This window comes from Zonotrichia leucophrys, chromosome 9, assembly GCF_028769735.1.
Source record: "Zonotrichia leucophrys gambelii isolate GWCS_2022_RI chromosome 9, RI_Zleu_2.0, whole genome shotgun sequence".
NCBI lineage: Eukaryota > Metazoa > Chordata > Aves > Passeriformes > Passerellidae > Zonotrichia > Zonotrichia leucophrys.
Genome location: NC_088179.1, coordinates 20,265,522 through 20,284,481, shown reverse-complemented (window position 1 = coordinate 20,284,481; position 18,960 = coordinate 20,265,522). Strand labels below are relative to the sequence as shown.

The window sequence follows — 18,960 nt, the reverse complement described above, 5'->3', positions numbered from 1 at the left end:
GGAGTGCTGTAAGAACAGCAATAAATACAAGAAATGTTGAAGCCAGAAAAGAATTGAGGCTCAAAAGGCAGGGAAAACAAGAGTGCAAAACTCACTTCTGGGCCTCTGAAAATTCCTCCTATGGTTCTAGCTCAGATCTCAGAAGTCCCCGAGTCTATATAAGCCCATACATTGCATTTAGTATTAAATTTGCACAGTACTTGAATCTTTGACTTTATTTCCCCCTGCTCAGCCTTTAAATGCTGCCCAAAGCTTCTGTTTCTGACCACTCAGGGAGAATTATGCTTAAGTCACCTTGGTTCAGTACTTAGATATATTTCCCTCCTGCTATTCCACTTTCATCATGTGATGCCAGTATGTTCTGGGTAATCTCAAGCAGTTTACTGGCATACATGTTTATTTTCTCATTTCTGTTACATATCTGTTCAGTTTCCTGTTTTCTGAACTCTAGAAATTAATTTTAGCATGGTTGTATCATGTCTTGCATTCACAGAACCTGACTCATTTCTGGTGCCATCTGTTGCACACTTGGAATCTTTGCATTGTACTGCCTGAAATCTGATAGTCAGAAACAGCCGCATTATTTCCATACTGCCTCATATGTACTTATCAGGCCCAGAGGCCTGCCAGGTAGTGTTAGATTTCCTTTTCTTGTACAAAAGTCATGGTACCACTCTGCTTTTTGAAATGCTTATGGAGTTTTTTTCTCTAACTTTGTTATTGTGTGTAGACTTAATAACAAGGCATTAATTACAGCAACGTTTTTGACAACTTTTTAATGCAAAATTCAAAATAATGGCTTGCAAAGGGCATAGCTCAATATTTTTAGGAGAAGGCTTTCAATCCCAAATGGGGTTAAATGCAGAACTTAAAAAGAAACTTGGTTATTGCAATGCTATGTTCACTGTGTTAACAGAATTTATCAAATATTCATGGGGTAATGGGTTCCCTTCTTTCAAATGTGGAATTTTCTCTTTTGCTTTGCTGCAGAAGAGCAGTGCATCTTGCATGGCTTCCTGACATTATTTGTACAAAGATGTGTGGTAGCAGTGGAGGGTTTCCCAGTCCAATGGGACTTATATGGGTGATTGGAACAGGATTCTTATTTGTCTTTGCAAGTCACCATTACACCTGACAGAGCTGGGGTTTCCTGAAGATGGCTGAATACCTCCTGCCATGGCAAGCAGGCAGTGAATTCCTTGTTTTACTTTCATTTATTTCACTTGTTGTAGAATCACAGAACCACTTTGTCTGTAATAACTTGAATTGTTCTAAATCCAGTTCAGTTTTAAGCGCAGAAATCTCAAGGAATTCTGGCAATCTTCTTTTTAATATATATTCCCTCCAAACAAACAGCACAAAGCTGCCTGATGTACATTTCTCAGCTTTATTCCAAATCCCCTAATAAAACAAGGAGCACGAGTCCTGCCCCGCTGCTCCAGGAACTCTGAGCCTCAAGGAGCTGGGTTTTACACTAAACCAAATTCTGTATAAAGGACATCCAGCCTTAGCCTTTCTCCTAACAAAGAGCACAGGAAAATCCCATTTTGACCGTGCTCATCCTGCTGCTGGAAGAACTGTTGGGAGCAGGCAGCGAGTGGTCAATCCCTTTTCCTCCTGCAGACACCTCTAACCACTGCCTAGGGAAAGGATAAGCCACATCCAGTTGTACTCTTATTCCCATTTCTTCTTCCATCCTCCTCTTGTGACCTCTGTTAATCCCTTTGATCCTCCAAAGCCAAAGGAAACCTACATCTAAAGTTTCTCTTATCCTTTAACTCTTCCAAAAATAAAATGTTGCGGCAGCTTCTGAGAAATGCTTTTAATATATGCTTAAGTGCCTGTGATATTCCTGCAATGATCTCAGACATCTGAGTGCTGTGAGAACTACTTATTTTTAATAGCAAAATATTGACCTAGGACTGTGGGGTGTGTTTCAGAAAACAGGAAAACAGGAATTCATCCTTTTACAAAAGGCTACCAAAGGCTTATGAGCCACGTGATTTCCACTTAGCCTTGTAAAGTAGGGCATAACTGCAACTTGCTTTTGTAATGTGGCCTTGTACTGGCTTTCTGCCTTTCTCATTTTTAGAAAAGACTGTATTTATATTTGTTTGGGGGCATTTTACATAATCAGGGAGTCATGGATTGCTAAAATGGATCTGGAGTTGTAAATGCAACTCCAGGGTTTCAGGGCACGGGGCTGAGTGTCAGATTTAGCACTAGACACAAAATTTCTGTGATTCTCCTTCATTATGTCAATCACTGTTGGTAACAAGTAAATAATCTTGTAGCACATTCCTAATATTCATCCAAGTGTGTTTTTCATGTTTTTTTTTATTTTTCTAAAAGAATCATATTTCCAAAGTTGCCAGTGTAACTGCAGTTTTCCTTTCACAGATGCTAATTAACCTTTGACTAACTTAAGTATCAGTAGGTGTGGGAATTTTTCATACATTTAAATTAATGGTGATTTTATTCTCATGCATTTGCCCACTTGAAGAGCTTACTCTGCTATCAGAAAAGGGAAATGATTTTATATAGCTTGAAATATTAACTTGCTTTTGATAGCACGTCCTAAAGTTTAATTAGCTCTTTTGGAATTTTTTTCTAGGTTGCCTAGGATTCTGCTGCTATGCAGTGGCTTAATCTCTGCCTCTGCAAAGTATTTAAGAAAAAAGTGTGGTTAAGGTATAATTTTACAACTTTACATTTATTTTTTTAGAGAGGTCTACACTGAGCTTTAGGCACCATAATGCATAATTATTAACCTAACTGAAAAGCACCAGCATTGGTAAAATAATTAAAAGGAATCAGCTGGCAAGTCTCTACAGACTGTATCTGTTCTCTCCTTTTCCTCAAAGTACATTTTAAGGCTTCTCTGAATTGTCTTCTCTGAAGTGTTTTCAGAAGATCCTGTTCATGTAAGCAGGATGAAGTCAATGATGCTCACAGGAGTTACTTGTGTATTTAAAGCTGCTCAAATGCTTATGTCTTAAATGTTTTGCCACACTATTACTGTAGCCTTGATTTCCCATCTGTACAACCTGCCTTAGGTACATGAGGTGATTTTCATTTCCTCATTTTACTTTCTATGAGAAACTGCTCAAAGAAATGCCTCCTTTGAGCCCGAGTTGTACTGTTTTGAAAAGTTTGTTTTCTTTATAAATTGAAGACAAAAAAATCAACAGTTTTAAAACAGCTTGATGGCTTATGATGGTAATAAAACATACTTTCTCTTAATTTTCAACAGTTCAGTCTTCTATATTAGCAAATAAGCAAGTATGTGATCATTATGGCATAATGTTCTTCTGCCTAGTACCATTTTAGGAGCTGAGATTTGCCTCTGATTACAATCTCAACTTCTTTTTCTACTCATTAGCACTATTAGTCACCCAATTAGTCACCTGATTATCTTAAATTAATGCTATCAATAGATATGTTTTCAGATTTGAGTTTGAAACGTTGTATTTCTGGCGACGCGCTGTGATAATTATTCAAATGTCTTTGTTAGATGGAGGATGACTTGATGCAAAGTGCCCTCATTTTCCTGCCTTGCACTGAAAGCAAGGAAATCCAAAGGCTTTTGATTCTACCAGAATTGTTCTGCACAATTTTGCTCACAACAATTTGAGAGGGAAGCTTTATTGATTTGTACCAGGCAGTGATTCAAGCGATCAGTGTTGTTCAGTGCCTGATCAGGATGGACACGAGGAGGAATTTCTTTAGAGAAAGGAATGGGTGTCCCAGGGAGGTGGTGGAGTCACCATCCCTGGAGGTATTTAAGGAAAGACTGGGCATGGATTCAGTGCCATGGTCTGACAGGAGGGTGTTTAGTCAAAGGTTGGACTTGACCATCTCAGGGGTCTTTTCCACCTGAATTATTTCTGTGATTCTGTCATGAGCAGATGCAGTCACATCCCTGCCCTTTTCCCTTCCTCATTCTGCCCACCCTGCCTGCCCCCCACGTTTCCTCCTGACACAAAACCAGGTACACCCAGGTTTACAGGACCCAGAGGAGAGAGCACACATGTGCTGCAGGATGCCTGAACGATTCCCATCACTCAGAGCCTGGTTTATTGGAGCTGCTGTTTTGTCTGCAGCAGGGCCTGCCCCGTGCCATGCCAGTCACAGGCGACTTTTATGGAAAATCCTTTCCTTAGGATTTTTCCTCCTGACAAGCTGAGAGGCCTCAGGAACAAAATGTAAACAATGATTATCTGCTGCTGTGGAATGCAACAGGTAAATCTGTGATTGGTTTCATGTGGTTGTTTCTAACTGATGGCCAATCACAGTGGGCTTGCTTAGACTCTCTGTTTGAGACACAAGCCTTTGTTATCATTCTTTTCTATTCTTAGCTAGCCTTCTGATGAAGCCTTTTCTTCTATTATTTTAGTGTAGCTTTAATGTAATATATATAATAAAATAATAAATCAAGCCTTCTGAAACGTGGAGTCAGATGCTCGTCTCTTCCCTCATCCAAGACCCTCTGTGAACACCGTCACACCATGCCATGGTTTTTGTGTTCTAAAAAATGTTAAATTGGGAAAATCTGTTACATTCAATATTTGCCCCCTTAGAGGATATCTTATTTCTGTGTTCCATCAACCAAAATCATGAGAGCAGTGAGGAAGATGGAGCTGTTAATGTTGGCATCCATTCTTCTGGGAAGACATTTGTGTTTTAAGAGTGATTTCTATGTTATACAGCTTACTAGTCTAGTAAGAAACTTGGATACATATTTACAGACATTCATTGTGACTCATCAAGTAAATCACACTCATTTTCCAAATTAGTACTGTATGCCTATCAAATGTGTGCTTTCCAGACAGCTGTGGTCCATTAAATATATAATTTTCTTCTTAAGAAAATTAAAATTCAAAGTTGAAATGAAACTTTGGGGAAAATTTTTAGCAAAATTAAATTGGAGTGTTTTTTCAAGGGAGAAATTTTATTAGGGGGATATAAAAGGACAGGTTATCTTGGCCTGAGCAAGTGGGTGTAACAAGACAGATGTAAATGTAACCTCTTGCTGCCAAAGTGATGTAGGTTTCTAGATATTTTGTTTCCCTTTCATAGGTAATGTTATTTTTACTTTGAAGGATGATGGGAGAGGAGGATCTTTATTTCAAGCTTGAAACCCAAAATAGACTCTGCAGTTTAATATTTGACATAATAGATATGACAGATGCAACTAGTTGGAAGACTTTAAATGTTCTGTGAATTTTGCATATGACACACACTGATTTGAATCACCCATCTGTGCTTTCAATGACGTGCACTAATTGCTCAAAACAATAGAATATCAGACTATTATATAGGTGTGATGCTACACAATGCACTCATTTTAATGAGAGCTTATATTCAGTCCATCCTGTCTGCATGAAATGAACTGCACAGAAAGAAATTAACAATGAATTAACTAATTTTATGGAACTATAGAATTGATTGTGGCAAGTAATGAAATTGGAGGGATCTGCAGTGATGTGGGCTGTATTGTCTGTATGGTCTGTGCTTGCTAAAATCTCTTATCAAGGTGGTCCTTGCTTATATAGCTCACATGTGGGGAGCTACATTTAGAGTTTATAGTTTGGATGTGTCACAGTAGTGCTAATGAAGTGAGAATGCATTCTGGTCACATTGGGACATAAATTTCATTGCTCACCAGTGGTTCCAGTGGAAGGCCCAGGGGAGGGCACCTAAGAAAACAAAGGATTCACTGACACTGCTGAGAATGATGTATTTCATTGCAGCATTTATTACATTCTTTGAGTAGTTGTAAGCCAGTTCTTGTGGTGTTTGTGTCAGCTCCTCACTGTTACAACCACCAGTGGAATTTTGGGTTGTGTGTGTGTCATTCAGAGCAGAGGAGGGCCAGCTCAGGTGGGATTTGCACCGATGTCAGTCACACACCTGGTTTTGGGAAGCAGCCTCTTGCAAGGAAGGGCTGCAGCTGGCTGGAATCCAGAGCCAGTGGAAATCTGCCAAAGCTGCTCTTGCACTGGGGTCATGCAGTGGGTTGGGATGGAGTCAGAGGGTGAAGTGATGGGGAAGGAGAGTGGCCAGGGAAGAACCCTGAAACTCCTGTGAGAGCAGCTCAGCAGGCAAACACTGCAACCTCATCCAAACCCACAGTGAATTGTGACTTTATGCAAAAATGCTTTTAATTTACAAACAGTGCTAATTGCAAAGCTAGTTGATTGCTTTATGTTGAAATATAAAACAACTCTAATTTTTCACGCTTTCTGACAATACAAAACTATTAAATTTCTTCCATTAAATGGACCATTTCATTCATGTTTGTCCATTTCTACAAACCATGTGGAAGCAGACAAAAGTCTTTGTCTATTCTGCAAACCTTTCAACACAAAGAGACTTACTGAATGCTATTGATCAGTAATGCTGGCTGGCGTGTTTTCCAGGAAACCAGGTTTCACCAATAAAAGACAAGTAAACACAGTTTATTATTTATTTTTGGGGAGCTGATGTCAGTAAAAGGTTCCTTTTCTTTTGATTTCAAATATTCTGTCTGCATCTAGTCTTCCTCCAGCACATATACATAAACTGTGCAAAGAAAATCCCAGGAGAAAGAGAATTATTTTTTTAACTCTCACTTTTGCAAAAATATGTGGAAGCCATCTATGCCCACATACATTTCCAAAACTTTCTCCTACATTTAAATCACAATGTTAATATACTCTCAGTGCATGTATATCTCTGAAGGCATGAGTTAAAAGCTCTCAGAAACAATTGAAGTTAATTGGATTGTTCCCATTTGTCTACATTAAATACCCTGCATTTACAGTTCAGTTAATAATCCCTTAGCTAAAGAGCTGGAATGAATCTGTCTAACACTGCCAAACATTATTGAATCCACAATGCTAACAAACTAACTAATTGTACAGGAAAACTGTACATTTTGAATTCTGCCTCCTACTATGGAAATTACTGATTACTGCAGTGGAAGTGAAAATGAGAACCAAGATTGCTTTTGCTTATGGACCCAACAATCTTTGCTGCCCCATAGGAACAGGCCAGCACTGTCTGTTACAGGAATAACCCTCTCTACCCTCAGTGGTTTTGGTAGTTTGATAATCTAAAGTACAGTCCTGGTGCCAGTAGTTGGCTGTGTTTGCTGTAGGCATTCATTGTGCCCAGCAGGATGGAGATTGGGTACTCTGCTATTTTATTCACTGACTTTGGTTGACTTGGGAAAGGCTCATAAAGACTGTTTGCTCAAAAAGTCTCAAAAATATACCTCACAGATTATTTTTTTTTTTTTACATTCTAAATAGAAGATGCCATTGGCCACTCTAGAGAAATCAACCTTAACAATTAAGGAGTTGACAATTAACTCACTAAAGGGTTAAAGTGGTTATAAGTACCTGCTGTGTGTGTAGTCTTTGCAAAATGCCCTGTTTAATTTAGCTAGTGGTTTTGTTACCAAAAGGACTTATGCATGAAACCTTGGACCATCAATGTAATTTAGTAGTGCATACTCTTTATTTCATTTATCAGTATTTGATAGGCAAAAGAAAGTACATTTTTCCCCACTAGTCAGCTTGAAACTCCTGGTAACTGTGCCCCTACTGTGATCCCAAGCAAGCTGACTTCCAGAAGGAAAATAAACAAAAACAGAAGTGAGAGTACCTTTTGTCCAACGCTGAGAAATGTTATGCCTTTATCTGCTCTGCATTTTGTTGCTTTCCTCCAGAGAGCAGGGTTATTGTGAGCAGATAAAGAATTAGAAATGTCATATTGTCCCAAACCTGTCAGCTCTCACCTAAGTGGCTGTTGTGAAAATGGAAGCAAGGGCTACTCTGACATTTTGCTTTTAAATTTGCTATGCTTTTTGTAAATAATATATTGTACTTCTAGACTTGACATTTTTTAGATCTGTTTCATTTTGATGATCATTTTCTATTCACCAGCTTCTCTGTTAAGATACTCAATTATTAAACAGGAAGCATGAAGGCAAAGTTTCTACCAGAAGGGTTTGGAGCCTTCTGTCCATATAGGAGTCGACAGGAGCTGTGTAAATAAAACCCAGTAAAACTGGTCCCAAGTATCACTGCCTGTCTGGAGTTCTGCTGGATTAGAAGTGATGTGCTGATTTCCTTTCATGCTCCATTCAGTATAAGGACTTATTTTTCTATTCTTTTGGGAATCCTTAATATAACATGCAGAGCAAGTCAACTGTACTTTCAAAACAGGTACTGTGCTAACACTGAAAACATGTCAAAATGAAAATGATTTTCCTTATGACAAGTATTTGATCCCACTAATCTTCAAGTGCTGGCTGTGCTGTTCTGGTTTTGTGACTGCTTCATTGCTGAGATGTTTTGAGATCTCCTGCCTAAAATTATGCTCTTCTAAAAATACAGAATGTAAATATGAGAGGATAAGTGGGGCCAGGCACTTTCCTTCTGACAGCCTTTTGCATAAATGCTGTCCCCTCAGCTCTCCCATCACCATTTCTCAGAGCTATGCACTTTGATTCTGTCAAAAGGTGTGGTAATGAGAGCAGATATAATTATGTTTCTAAAAGCTGGTCACCACAGTCCAAATAAAGAAAAGCTTAAAGAAAGCTTTGAAAGCATCAAATAGCAGAGAAACATTTGACTTAAAGTATCTTATATTCTTTCTAAGATCTAAGTTAATGGAAAGACTGTGGTTCTGAACACCAGGTTATTAGTATCAGTATTAATTTCTTTAATGTATTTCTGTTTCAGTGTTGCTCAGAGCTTCAGAAGTGTAGGAAGAAATCCCTGTGTCAAAAGGCACATAGGAAAGCCTGCTTGTTTATATATGTACACGTATATTTATGTAGCCATATATAACTAAAAGGAAATCCTTCACCTTACAGGAAGAAACTGTGTTGGGTGAACGTTTTTCAAAGCATTTGGACATGACTGTACATGCAAATATAGGAAATTTATCAGAAGTGTTATTTCTGCCCTTGAGATCAGAGGAGACCAGCAAGGTCCTCAGCCCTGTGACTTAGGACCAGCATCAGCATTAGGCTGGGAAATTCTGGCTCCTGCTGGAGACATTCCTTGACATTTGGTAACAGAGGGTGCAGTTCTGCCCAGTTTAACCTGCTGGGAATGACTCAGAATACATGACCTCCACTGTGGTTTCTTGCTATAGAATCAGATTTTCTTTATGCTATTCAGAATGTGGCCAGAAATGCAGTGATTCAGAGCCAGCACAAGGGCATTGAAAGGGTGATCCATAAGAGCTTTACCTCTAAACTCCCTGCCCCTCTGTCTCCTGAGCATTTGTGAGGACAGGGTTGGATTACAGTCAGCTGTACAAGACAAGATGCTTCTCCCCTTTGCCACTTTTTAGAAGAAATTCAGCCCTGTGAGGTAGCTGGATTCCTTTGATAGTGGCTCCCTCAGAAAATGGAGAAAATGAGACTTGCATATCACCCCTGATGTCTGTGTTTGCAGGAGTGTGAGTTTCTAGATGTAAAACATTGCACAGGTTGCAGTGAGTTACACAGAGCTCCAAGCATGTGCCTTGAAACCAGATGACATGAAGTGCACTGGGAAGAGGGGTGGGAGAACTTATTTCATTCCAAACTCTGTATGAAAATATTATGCACAATTAACTTCATTTTCTCTGCAATGTTCAATTACATGGTTACATGAAGACCAATTTTGTTCTGCTATTTGGGTGTTTGAAACTGGGCCTTGGGAGAGCTGGACTGTATGCTCAGCTGTGCCATAAACAAACCCATGGAGCTGCTGCAACACCAGCCCTGGCAGTTAGCAGAATTAGTCAGGAAAAAGGTTTTTCCAGTCCCTAGCAAAGGAAATGACTTGTGTAGGAATCTCAAAGTGATCTCACCTGTCGAGACTGCTGTTCTGGGATCTTTTCTTTGCAGAGAGAGATTTGGGGACAAGATTAGAAAATTTATTTATTCAGTTGTTTTGGGCTGAGAACAGAAGGCAACAATGAAATAAAAGTGAAATAATATTTTAATGTTATTTTTGTATGTAAGTATATATTTATTTTGTATTTATTTTTCGTAGTGTAGCTTATTGCTGTAGGTGACCCACCCAACCCATCTGAATCAACAAAAATTCCCCCAAAAAGCAGAAAAAAAAGACAGAACAAACCTTACCAGTTGATTACCTAAATTGATGGGGTTTTTTTCACTTGTGTCTTTGTATGTCCTTATATAAAGGATGCACTGTCTGCACTTATTATACTTATTACAACAATGCTGGAGAGATCTTCAAGGGAAAGTGAAGATTAATGTTGATATGTTAATGGCAGTTGTAAGTCTTCCTTTGGGAACTGAAAATTTGGATCTGAAGGTTACAGATCTTTAGTTCTATTGCATGAGCTAAATATGATCAATTTTTATAAGCTGGTAGTCTAAAACAAGTTCATATCTTCTTTAAAATTAGGAAGCAATTTGATTATGAGAGCTGTGGAAAATGAATGCAGAATTTTATTTGTATGTACACAGACTAAGAAGCAATGCATTTCTAAAAAGACAATTTAATTTCATTGCAGAGCTTTGCAGTGTGTTCAAGAGATTGAAATTCTATTTGTTGATTAGATTTATCCACAGAATAACTGAGGGAAGTTAGAAATTTGGGATGCTCCTGTCTGTTTATCTTTTACTCCTGAGCTGACCTTCTGGCCCAGATGCAAATTGAGCAGTTCTGTTAATGGTAGTGAATCTGTCTTAATATTATTGGATTTAGCCTGTTGACTTCAGAGAACTTACTCAGAGGCTTAAAGTTAAGCATGTCCGTAAGTCTTCATTAGGTCTGGATTGTGGTCATTACCTGTAGAGAGGGAGAACTGATTCATGATCTCAAAGCTCAGGTGGTGGCACAGCCATGCAATGCTGCATTCAATTCCTTACAGCAGAGTGTCACCCTGAGTAGGAGCGTCTGTAAAGCAACATGAATTATTAATGCAAACAGAATGGTGAAATCTGTGTGAACTTGTGACATAAGCATGTGAGGTGGCACTGGAGTTGTAAATGCTGATGTTAATGCCAATATAACAGCTTGCAATTTCCATTTTCCATGTCTCTCACCCACCCATCCCTCAGCTCTGCAGCACTCCAGCTGCACTGCTCCTGGCCAAAGGCATGGGCTTTGCTTCTCTCTGCCAACCTAGGCCAGCAGAGTCTTGATCCCTTTGAAACATTCCTTTTCTCATGTCTAGTTCTGGTGGGTGGGACACCCACTCCTTTTTCCTGAGTGTCTGCTCCTTTCCTTACTTCCACTGGGATAAAAAAGTGAATAAGTGTCTTTCCTCTTTCCCCTCTGTAGCAAATTATTTTTCCACTGGCTAGAGCCAAAGCTGGAGTGTCTCAGAAATTAGGATGTGTAGAATAACTCCCAGGGTTTTGGCTCTTCCATGGAATAGCCTCCTGTCCTAGAATTCTCTCCTGTGCTAGATGCTAGATGATGTAGAGGCATGAGCTGTGTGCTCACCCCAAGCCTGTCAGGATCACCCAAACATCCCCAGGGCTGACCTTGTCCCCTCTGTGTGTGGGGGCACCTCACCCACCCACCTGCACCTATCCTGCTTTCCCTGGAATGCTGCATGCCTCCCCATCATGGAACCAAAACCCCTGGAAATGGAACTGGATTTATGGAGTGACCTGTTTTGAAGGGAATGGGATTTACCAAGGGCCTGTTCCCAGGACATGTGAACATAAAGTGCCTGAGCCTCTGAGAATGCAGAGAATTTCAGCCTGCATCTAAAACAGGAAGCAGAAGTGAAACTCTCCCTATGTTCCCAGATTCTAATCTTATTTAAATTCACACATATCTAGCATGCAGTAATGAAACTCCTTCAGATTTAAGGGAAATCAAGATCCAGCCAGTGTGATTAATCTTGTGAATAAAAAGGTTTGGGATTAGATATTCTTTCTGTGTGACACTTCAGCAATATGCTGTTATAAAAGACACAGCAGGAGTTAGTCTTGAAGTGTCAGAATAGCTTCTTTAGTGACAAAGCATTTATACATGTAAATTTTCAAAGAAAGTTGGCAACCCTTTTGTGGGTTCAATTTGTACCTGTCACTCACTCGCAGATGCAAATTTGAGTTACTTGCAGCTCTAATTACAGAGCTTGATTGTCATCGCAAATCAGGTAGTGAGATGTGAAACTACTGAGGCTTGTGCCATCATTTGTTGTTAAAACATGAATGCAAATGTTGCCATCAAAAAGCAAAGTCGGCCAGGGCTTTGCCCTGCTGATAAGTATGAATATTACAAATAAGTGCAATATGGAAATAAAAGGAATTTAATGAGTTGGGGGGGGTGTGTGAATAACAAGGAAAGCAGTGAGTGTGTGGTGAAATCAGGATAGTAAAAAGAAAAATAAAAAAGAAATCAAAAGATTGTTTTGTCTGTTGCAGCAAAGTACAACAAAAGGAGAATTTTTTTAAGTGTTTCTTAGACCCAGCTGCCTTTTGTACCTTCCAAATTTATCTTCTCTAAGGAATCCTTGTTCTTTTATTTTTGCTGAGAGCTTTCTAATTTTCAAGTGAAAGAAGATGACTTTATAAAATTATTCATCAGATAACTATTGTGCTGTAACTTTCTCTTCTGTCATCACATATATGAACATGTAGAGAGAGTTATATTTCCATCTCAACATATACAAATTTGATTTTTCTTCACAGAAAATGTTGAGGTGTGAAGATTGTTAATTATAACCTGTCATTAATTTCTTTGAAATTAAAAACTAGATATAGGTGCAACATATTATTGTGCCTGAGCTAATATCTGCTAGACAGCGGGAATTCAGTACAAGTTTGTGGGGTTTTTTAGTTGGAGAATCTATTGGACAAAAATGATGGTAGAAATAACAAAGAATTGATTATTTTATATTTGGAACCAAAGGTAGAGTCTAAAAAGATGAGGTAATTTCACTTCACGGATTTTCAATGCTTAATTAAGAAATGGGCTAATGAAGAAGAAATAGCAGTAGCTGGCTGGGGACACATTGCGCAGTGTTGCAACCTGGTGAATTTTTCTACAAGTATAATTTCAGCAGTCAGCCTCAGCCTTGTCTCTCCCCCTTTCCATCCAGCAGAGACACCTTACCTCAAAGAATAATTATTGCTATGGTGATTTCTAAATTACTGGATCCATGGAGCTTACTTAACCTGATGTAAAAGGTCCTTTTTTCTTCCCCACTTTCCTCATTATTGAAGGAGAACATTTTGGCCCGAACAATGGCTGTATACATCAGCCCTGATTTATTAAGTTTAGAGGATTTGCACTGTTGTTTAACAAAATGGTGTCAACTTGCAGCATGACTCTATTTGATGATGAATAGCTTTCCCAGGCCAAAGAGCTAATGGCACCCAGAGCTTCCCTGCCTCCCGCACTCCCGCGGCCCGAAAGGCCACGGATAATTTCTGCCGAATCCAGCCCATAAAGAGAGAATTTATAATCAGCTTTAATGTATTTGGGAGCTAAAGTACCTTAGTCCTTCATCAAAGGAAATGATAAAAACCAGAATTAATATGGCTGGATTTAATTATTTCTGAGAGCGTAATTACTCTTGAGCTAACTGGACAGGAGGTGTGTTATTTCTCTTACTTTGAGCAGAGGAAAGGCATTTACAAATCACCATCAGGATCTAAAAATGCATCATGTTAGTGCCTCAGCACTGATTGCAATACAAACAGAATAAATATTTGAATAATAATTTAAATAATGCAAGAACTATTTTTAAATTAAGCAAGTATAGGCTTGGTTAGGAGTGCCTCTTGCTCTCAGAGTTTCTTCAGCTTTTGTAGCAAGACTATTCCTTGCCTTTAGGAAACATAAAATGCAGTAATCACTTTCCCCCCTTTTTAAAGTGACTTAGGGGTCTAATTTCCCATTAACATTAATGAGACTTATGGGTATGTACCAACATGAGACTAAACCTTAGAGAGCCTTTTGATAAGTAAATCATCTTTGCATCAGCATTTTAGAGGCTTTAGCATCCTCTTTTTTCCCCATTAGTTATGGTACCTGATTACTTGGTTGATATTTAATATTTATTACATAAACTTTAGCTAAAATTTAGGCTGGCATAGTAAGGCAGCATTAGATGTTTGAAGGCTTGTGAGTTAAGCATAGTAAAATCCTTTTTTTTTATTATGGATGCCCATTTTTGAAAGTGAAATGCTCAAAAAGTAAAATTAATTGGGCCTTCACAAAAGGTAAAGAGAAGGCTGGAGTAGAACAACAGTGAAAAGTAACTGAGGACAAAAGACTTCTGGCAATCATAGTTTTGTAAAATATTCCTTTTTGTTTCATTGTCTCATAGTCCATGGTGTCTTAGTATCAATATTCTTAAAATTAGTTTCTGTTACCTGAAAAGAATATTAAAATGATGAAAGAACCCTAAAATATCATATATTGAATGAACAGTTGGTGCTAAAGAAATAAACCTAGTTGGGGGATACATTTAATTTACAAAATCATAAGCTATCTGTAGAATATTAATTGAAAGCTGCAGGAAATATCTAAGAATTATACACTTACTAAGCAATTTTAGTTCTGATTTATTTTTACTTAAAAAGGCTATTGCTGCTACATTTTGCAGGTTCTTGCGATAAGATTTTTATTCTGTTTATCTGCTTCTGATTTCAGAGTATTTTCCTGTGTGAGGACTCAAAACATCAATCTTGCTTTATGATCATCCAGACACAGCGAGGCTGTTAGTCAGAGTAATCAGTTATCTGGAGAATCAGAAGCAAAAGCCATTTCTTACTGATTTTAGAATGAGAGTTATTGCTGAAAGGGGTGGAATTCTAATCCAGAGCTTCTCTTAATACCACTTTCATGACTTCGGAAAGTGTCTTCAGCATCTGAACATGGAGCAGGCAGCACAGATCATAACAGGGCTCAGTACTTGAAACAAGGAGTTCAGCTACTCCTGAACCCCTTGATTTTGCCCTTTCAGACAGCCCAGAAATTAAAAAAAATATAAATTAATCTTCACAGCACCTTTTTGTGTTTAGATAAAATATGAGGAGTTCACACCTGCTACGTGAGGGCCAAACTCTGCTTTGGTCCCTTGGACTCAGAGCATTGCAGTTCCAAGAGGCAGAAAACCTCTCTGAAGATGCAATAGATGATATTTGCAGGCCAGAGTGAACCTGTGGGAGAAATAATCTCTCATCTGTTTCCCAGGCCCTGTGAATGGTGCCTGGTGGCTCTGCCACGTGTCTCCACAGGGATGAGCCCTCCTGCTCGGGGGATGAGGGGAGCAGAGCCCTTGGATTGTGAAACAGAGCTACAGCTGTATTAAAAAACATGTTTAATTTATGACAGCTTAAAAATAGGTCAGCCCCTTTGCAAAAAGGAATTGTCAAGCACTGGAACAGGCTGCCCAGGGAAGTGGTTGAGTCACCATCCCTGGAGGTATGTAAAAGATGTGTGACTGTGGCTCCTGGGGACATGGCTTGGTGGCTGCCTTGGCAGTGCTGGGTTAATGCCTGAGCTGGATCTTAAGGGTCTTTTCCAACCTTAACAATTCTATGATTTTAAGAAACATGGATGGTCCAATTTTTTTTTTTTTTTTAGTGTTTTTCAGAGAATTTCAGAACTGCATAAACATGATAAATATCCAGGTCATTTTTAAAGCTAGCCCCAGTCATGCTTTACTACATTATAAAATCAGAAATGGTATGAGACTAGACATTTACTTTGAGATGGTTGATGCACTTTGTAATTGAAGTTGAGATCTGGAACCATGATCTACACAAAATACCTGCCAAAAGCCAGCTATTAAAGAATTGTAACATACACAATCTTGGTTTCATCTAGAAAATAAATTGCCCATCTCTATGCAAGTGGTTTGGAGAAATGTGTGTTGTTTGGCTTTCCAGATGTCACTTTGTACCTTTCTGGTGACTTTTAAAATTCAAAATATGAGAAGCTACTAAGAACGTGTGTGTGTGTGTATATATAAATACATATAACCTTGCCTGTGTCAGCATCTCCATTCTTAAGTATACAGCTCTCACCATTCTTAAATTAACCCTTCCTTTTCTCTATGCTGAAAACCCATCCTGAAAATATTGTCATTCTTTGCTTAGAGTTTTTATTCTTCTGATTTTACTCTTTTAGAAGTAAATTTGTTATGGTATGAAAATGCTAGGCAGAGAGGTATTTCAATGTGTGTGTTTGGATCAGGACACATTATTCAGATACCAAATATTGCAAAGATTATACCCAGGACTTGTAGGAGGAAAAACCTGCATCACCAAGGCTTTCAACTGAAGAGAGTGATTGTTTCAGGTGTGATTATAAAAATGCTTGTGTTTTCTTTATGATGTATAATTCTAGTGTTCTGTATTTAGAATGAGTTAAAAACTATACTCCTGACTGATGCAGGAATTAAGGTACTGAGCTTTGGCTTTCAATAATACAGTCCAGTTCCTACATTCACAGTTAAAGTCTCATGGTACTTCATGGTTTTTTTTTCTGTTTCTTAAACCCATGCACCTGGTAAAAGCATTTTATGATTTTTTTTTTAAAAATGCATCACTCAAATACATGGTACTTTGCCTATAAAAGACAAGTTTAATGCTGAATAACTAATATCCTGTAAAATAACAGAGAGCTTTTTAAATACAAATGTTTTAATACTCCACAGTGCTTAGATTTAATGCATGTCTCTTGCCTACATCTACTGCAAATATCAACACATACTGTTCATCTCTTTTTTGTTGTTGTTTTTGTCTATTGCTATTTTATGCATGAGGAAGTTCTTGTTTTCTACTCTGTGCTTGGCTGGCTTTTTCTTTTTTTGTTACTTAGCCCTGTGTTTCTACTGATTGCTTTTTCGCATGCAAATTACAGAATGTCATGGAAATGAGAGAGCTCTGAAAAAAAAGGAAAGATAATGCTGAGTTCCAACTGTCTTTTGTTTGTGCGTAAGTGTGTAAAATATATGACATGGAAATATTTTCAGAATGGCCTTTGACTTTCCTTCTGGTGTATATTTTTATTTCTCAGTAAGACAGTGGGCGTTTTTCCCATTGGAAAACATGATAAATCTATAAATACTTGTTAATAATACAGGTGTTGGGCATAAAGGAATTTTGTCTCATCATCCTTTCATGGAGATAAGGAATTATGAACCTGGGTGCTTTGCCCAAGCTAAAATTTCAATTCAATGCAACTTTTTTGCATGAAACTAACTCTGGCCCATTGAAATCAATGGCAAAAGTCATTGTCTTCAGTTGGTCTGGGATTTCACTCTTGTTTCTGGTTTACATATGGATTTTCATGTTTCTTTACAAATATCTCAGCAGGTAGTCAAAGGTTTCAAGGATATCTACAGTTCTATTTAAAAGAGAATGTGATGAATGTGTCAAAAAACCCCAAAATTAAACCTGTGCTTATCTTTATATAAAGCATGAGCTTAAATGGTTGAATTTAGAAACGTGAATTAGCATTTGACAGAAAATATTGTTTTAACCAACTGTCAAGCCTTTTATTAACCACCTTATTGCATCAAGTGCAAGAGGTAATTTGGCAGTTCTTGTCTCCACTATTCCTAATAACAGCAACAGGAAAAAAACCAATTAAATGAAGTGGATAACTACAGTCTATGGCGGGGTATGCTTTTAGTAAACAAGCTTTAATTCTTCATTTAAAAACAATAAAGCACTGGGCACTCTCAGCTTCTTTGCTGGATGTTTCTAATAGCCATACCCCTGAGGGAAGGTTTTGCTGTAATGTTTGAAAAACTTAATGAAAAATGGGTTGTTATAAACTAAGATTTCCCTCCCTGAAAATGTTTTTCTTGAGACGTCCGTGGGAATTTAATATTCACTGTTTTTTTCCTCAGTCTTGTATATTCTTGAATTGTCTTTTTTCCTCCATTTTCTCCGTTCTTAATCCTAGGTCCCCTTACAAAGAAACAGACAGATGATTTAGGTGATAATGACGGTGCTGAAGATGAAGGTATTTTTTGCCGCCAAACTGATTTGCATGACAAGGATCCCTGAAAATCTTTTTTCTCCCCTCTTTTTTTGACTTCTTGTCTTCTTTTGAAGAGTTTTTTTGTTTTTTTAATTCCCATTTTTGATGTGTTTTGTCTTCTTGCTTGTTGTTATACATATATATTTTTAATTTTTTAAAAGAAAGAATGTTGTTAAGTTCTACGTTTTGATACAAAACAGTAACAATATTTAAAAAGGAGGGTTTTTGTTTTCTTGAAATGGACTTTTGATATGTTGCATCCCACCTTTTGACTGAATTTTGTCCATACTCTTTAAACTAACACTCTTTTAAAGTTTCTCTGTACACCTTTTTGCATGTTTTCTAACCCTATGTATTTCACCAAGTACAAAGATGTTTCTTTTTTTTTTTTTCACTGACTGATCTCAGTTTGATAAACATAGAAAATATTGTGTTTATAAAAGGAAAAAATTCAGAACATTCTTTAAAAGTGTCTCTTAAGCAACAGAACTTCCCCAAATGCCAACCCATCTGCATTTAGGCTGCAATGAAAAATATTTAATATTAAAGGCTACCCCACCTCCCTCCAGAAGGGAGGCAGCATTGCCTGCTGGTGAAGCTCTGTGGAGCTAAACTAAAACTAAAAAAAACCCTCACCACGTCTGTTTTCTGCAAGCATACAAAGATGTTGATCTACTTGAGCTGACCCTTAGAAAACCCTATTACCAAGTAAAATCAAAACTTTGAAATGTCAAGCATATTATTCTGTTCATAAATTATGTCTGTTGATCATGAAGCTATGCAGATTTGATATTTTTTCAGGGCTATGAAAATGGTAACAAGGGGCTCTTTTCCTGAGCAGTCTCATCCCTTCAGGTAGATGTGCTTCAGAGTTCTGAATCTTAAACACACACTTGGAGTGGTTTATGGTCAATGAGTAAAACAAATTACCATATAGGACTGGTAGAGTTGCTGCTTGCTTCTCTCTTAATATTTGGGG

At 38.0% G+C, this 18,960-nt stretch overlaps 1 protein-coding gene across 8 annotated transcripts in view; it reads left to right on the top strand.

The window, feature by feature from the left end:
• The window catches only part of NLGN1 (neuroligin 1), a 324,107-nt gene that overhangs the window by 104,130 nt on the left and 201,017 nt on the right, over positions 1–18,960 (top strand). For 5 of the 8 annotated variants that reach the window (XM_064720775.1, XM_064720780.1, XM_064720777.1 and 2 more), the window contains one exon: positions 17,904–17,963. The exons of the other annotated variants lie outside the window; for them this stretch is intronic. In XM_064720775.1, the coding sequence (XP_064576845.1) occupies positions 17,904–17,963 (60 nt within the window). The remainder of the gene's footprint in view (positions 1–17,903; positions 17,964–18,960) is intronic. 8 annotated transcript variants of the gene reach the window in all.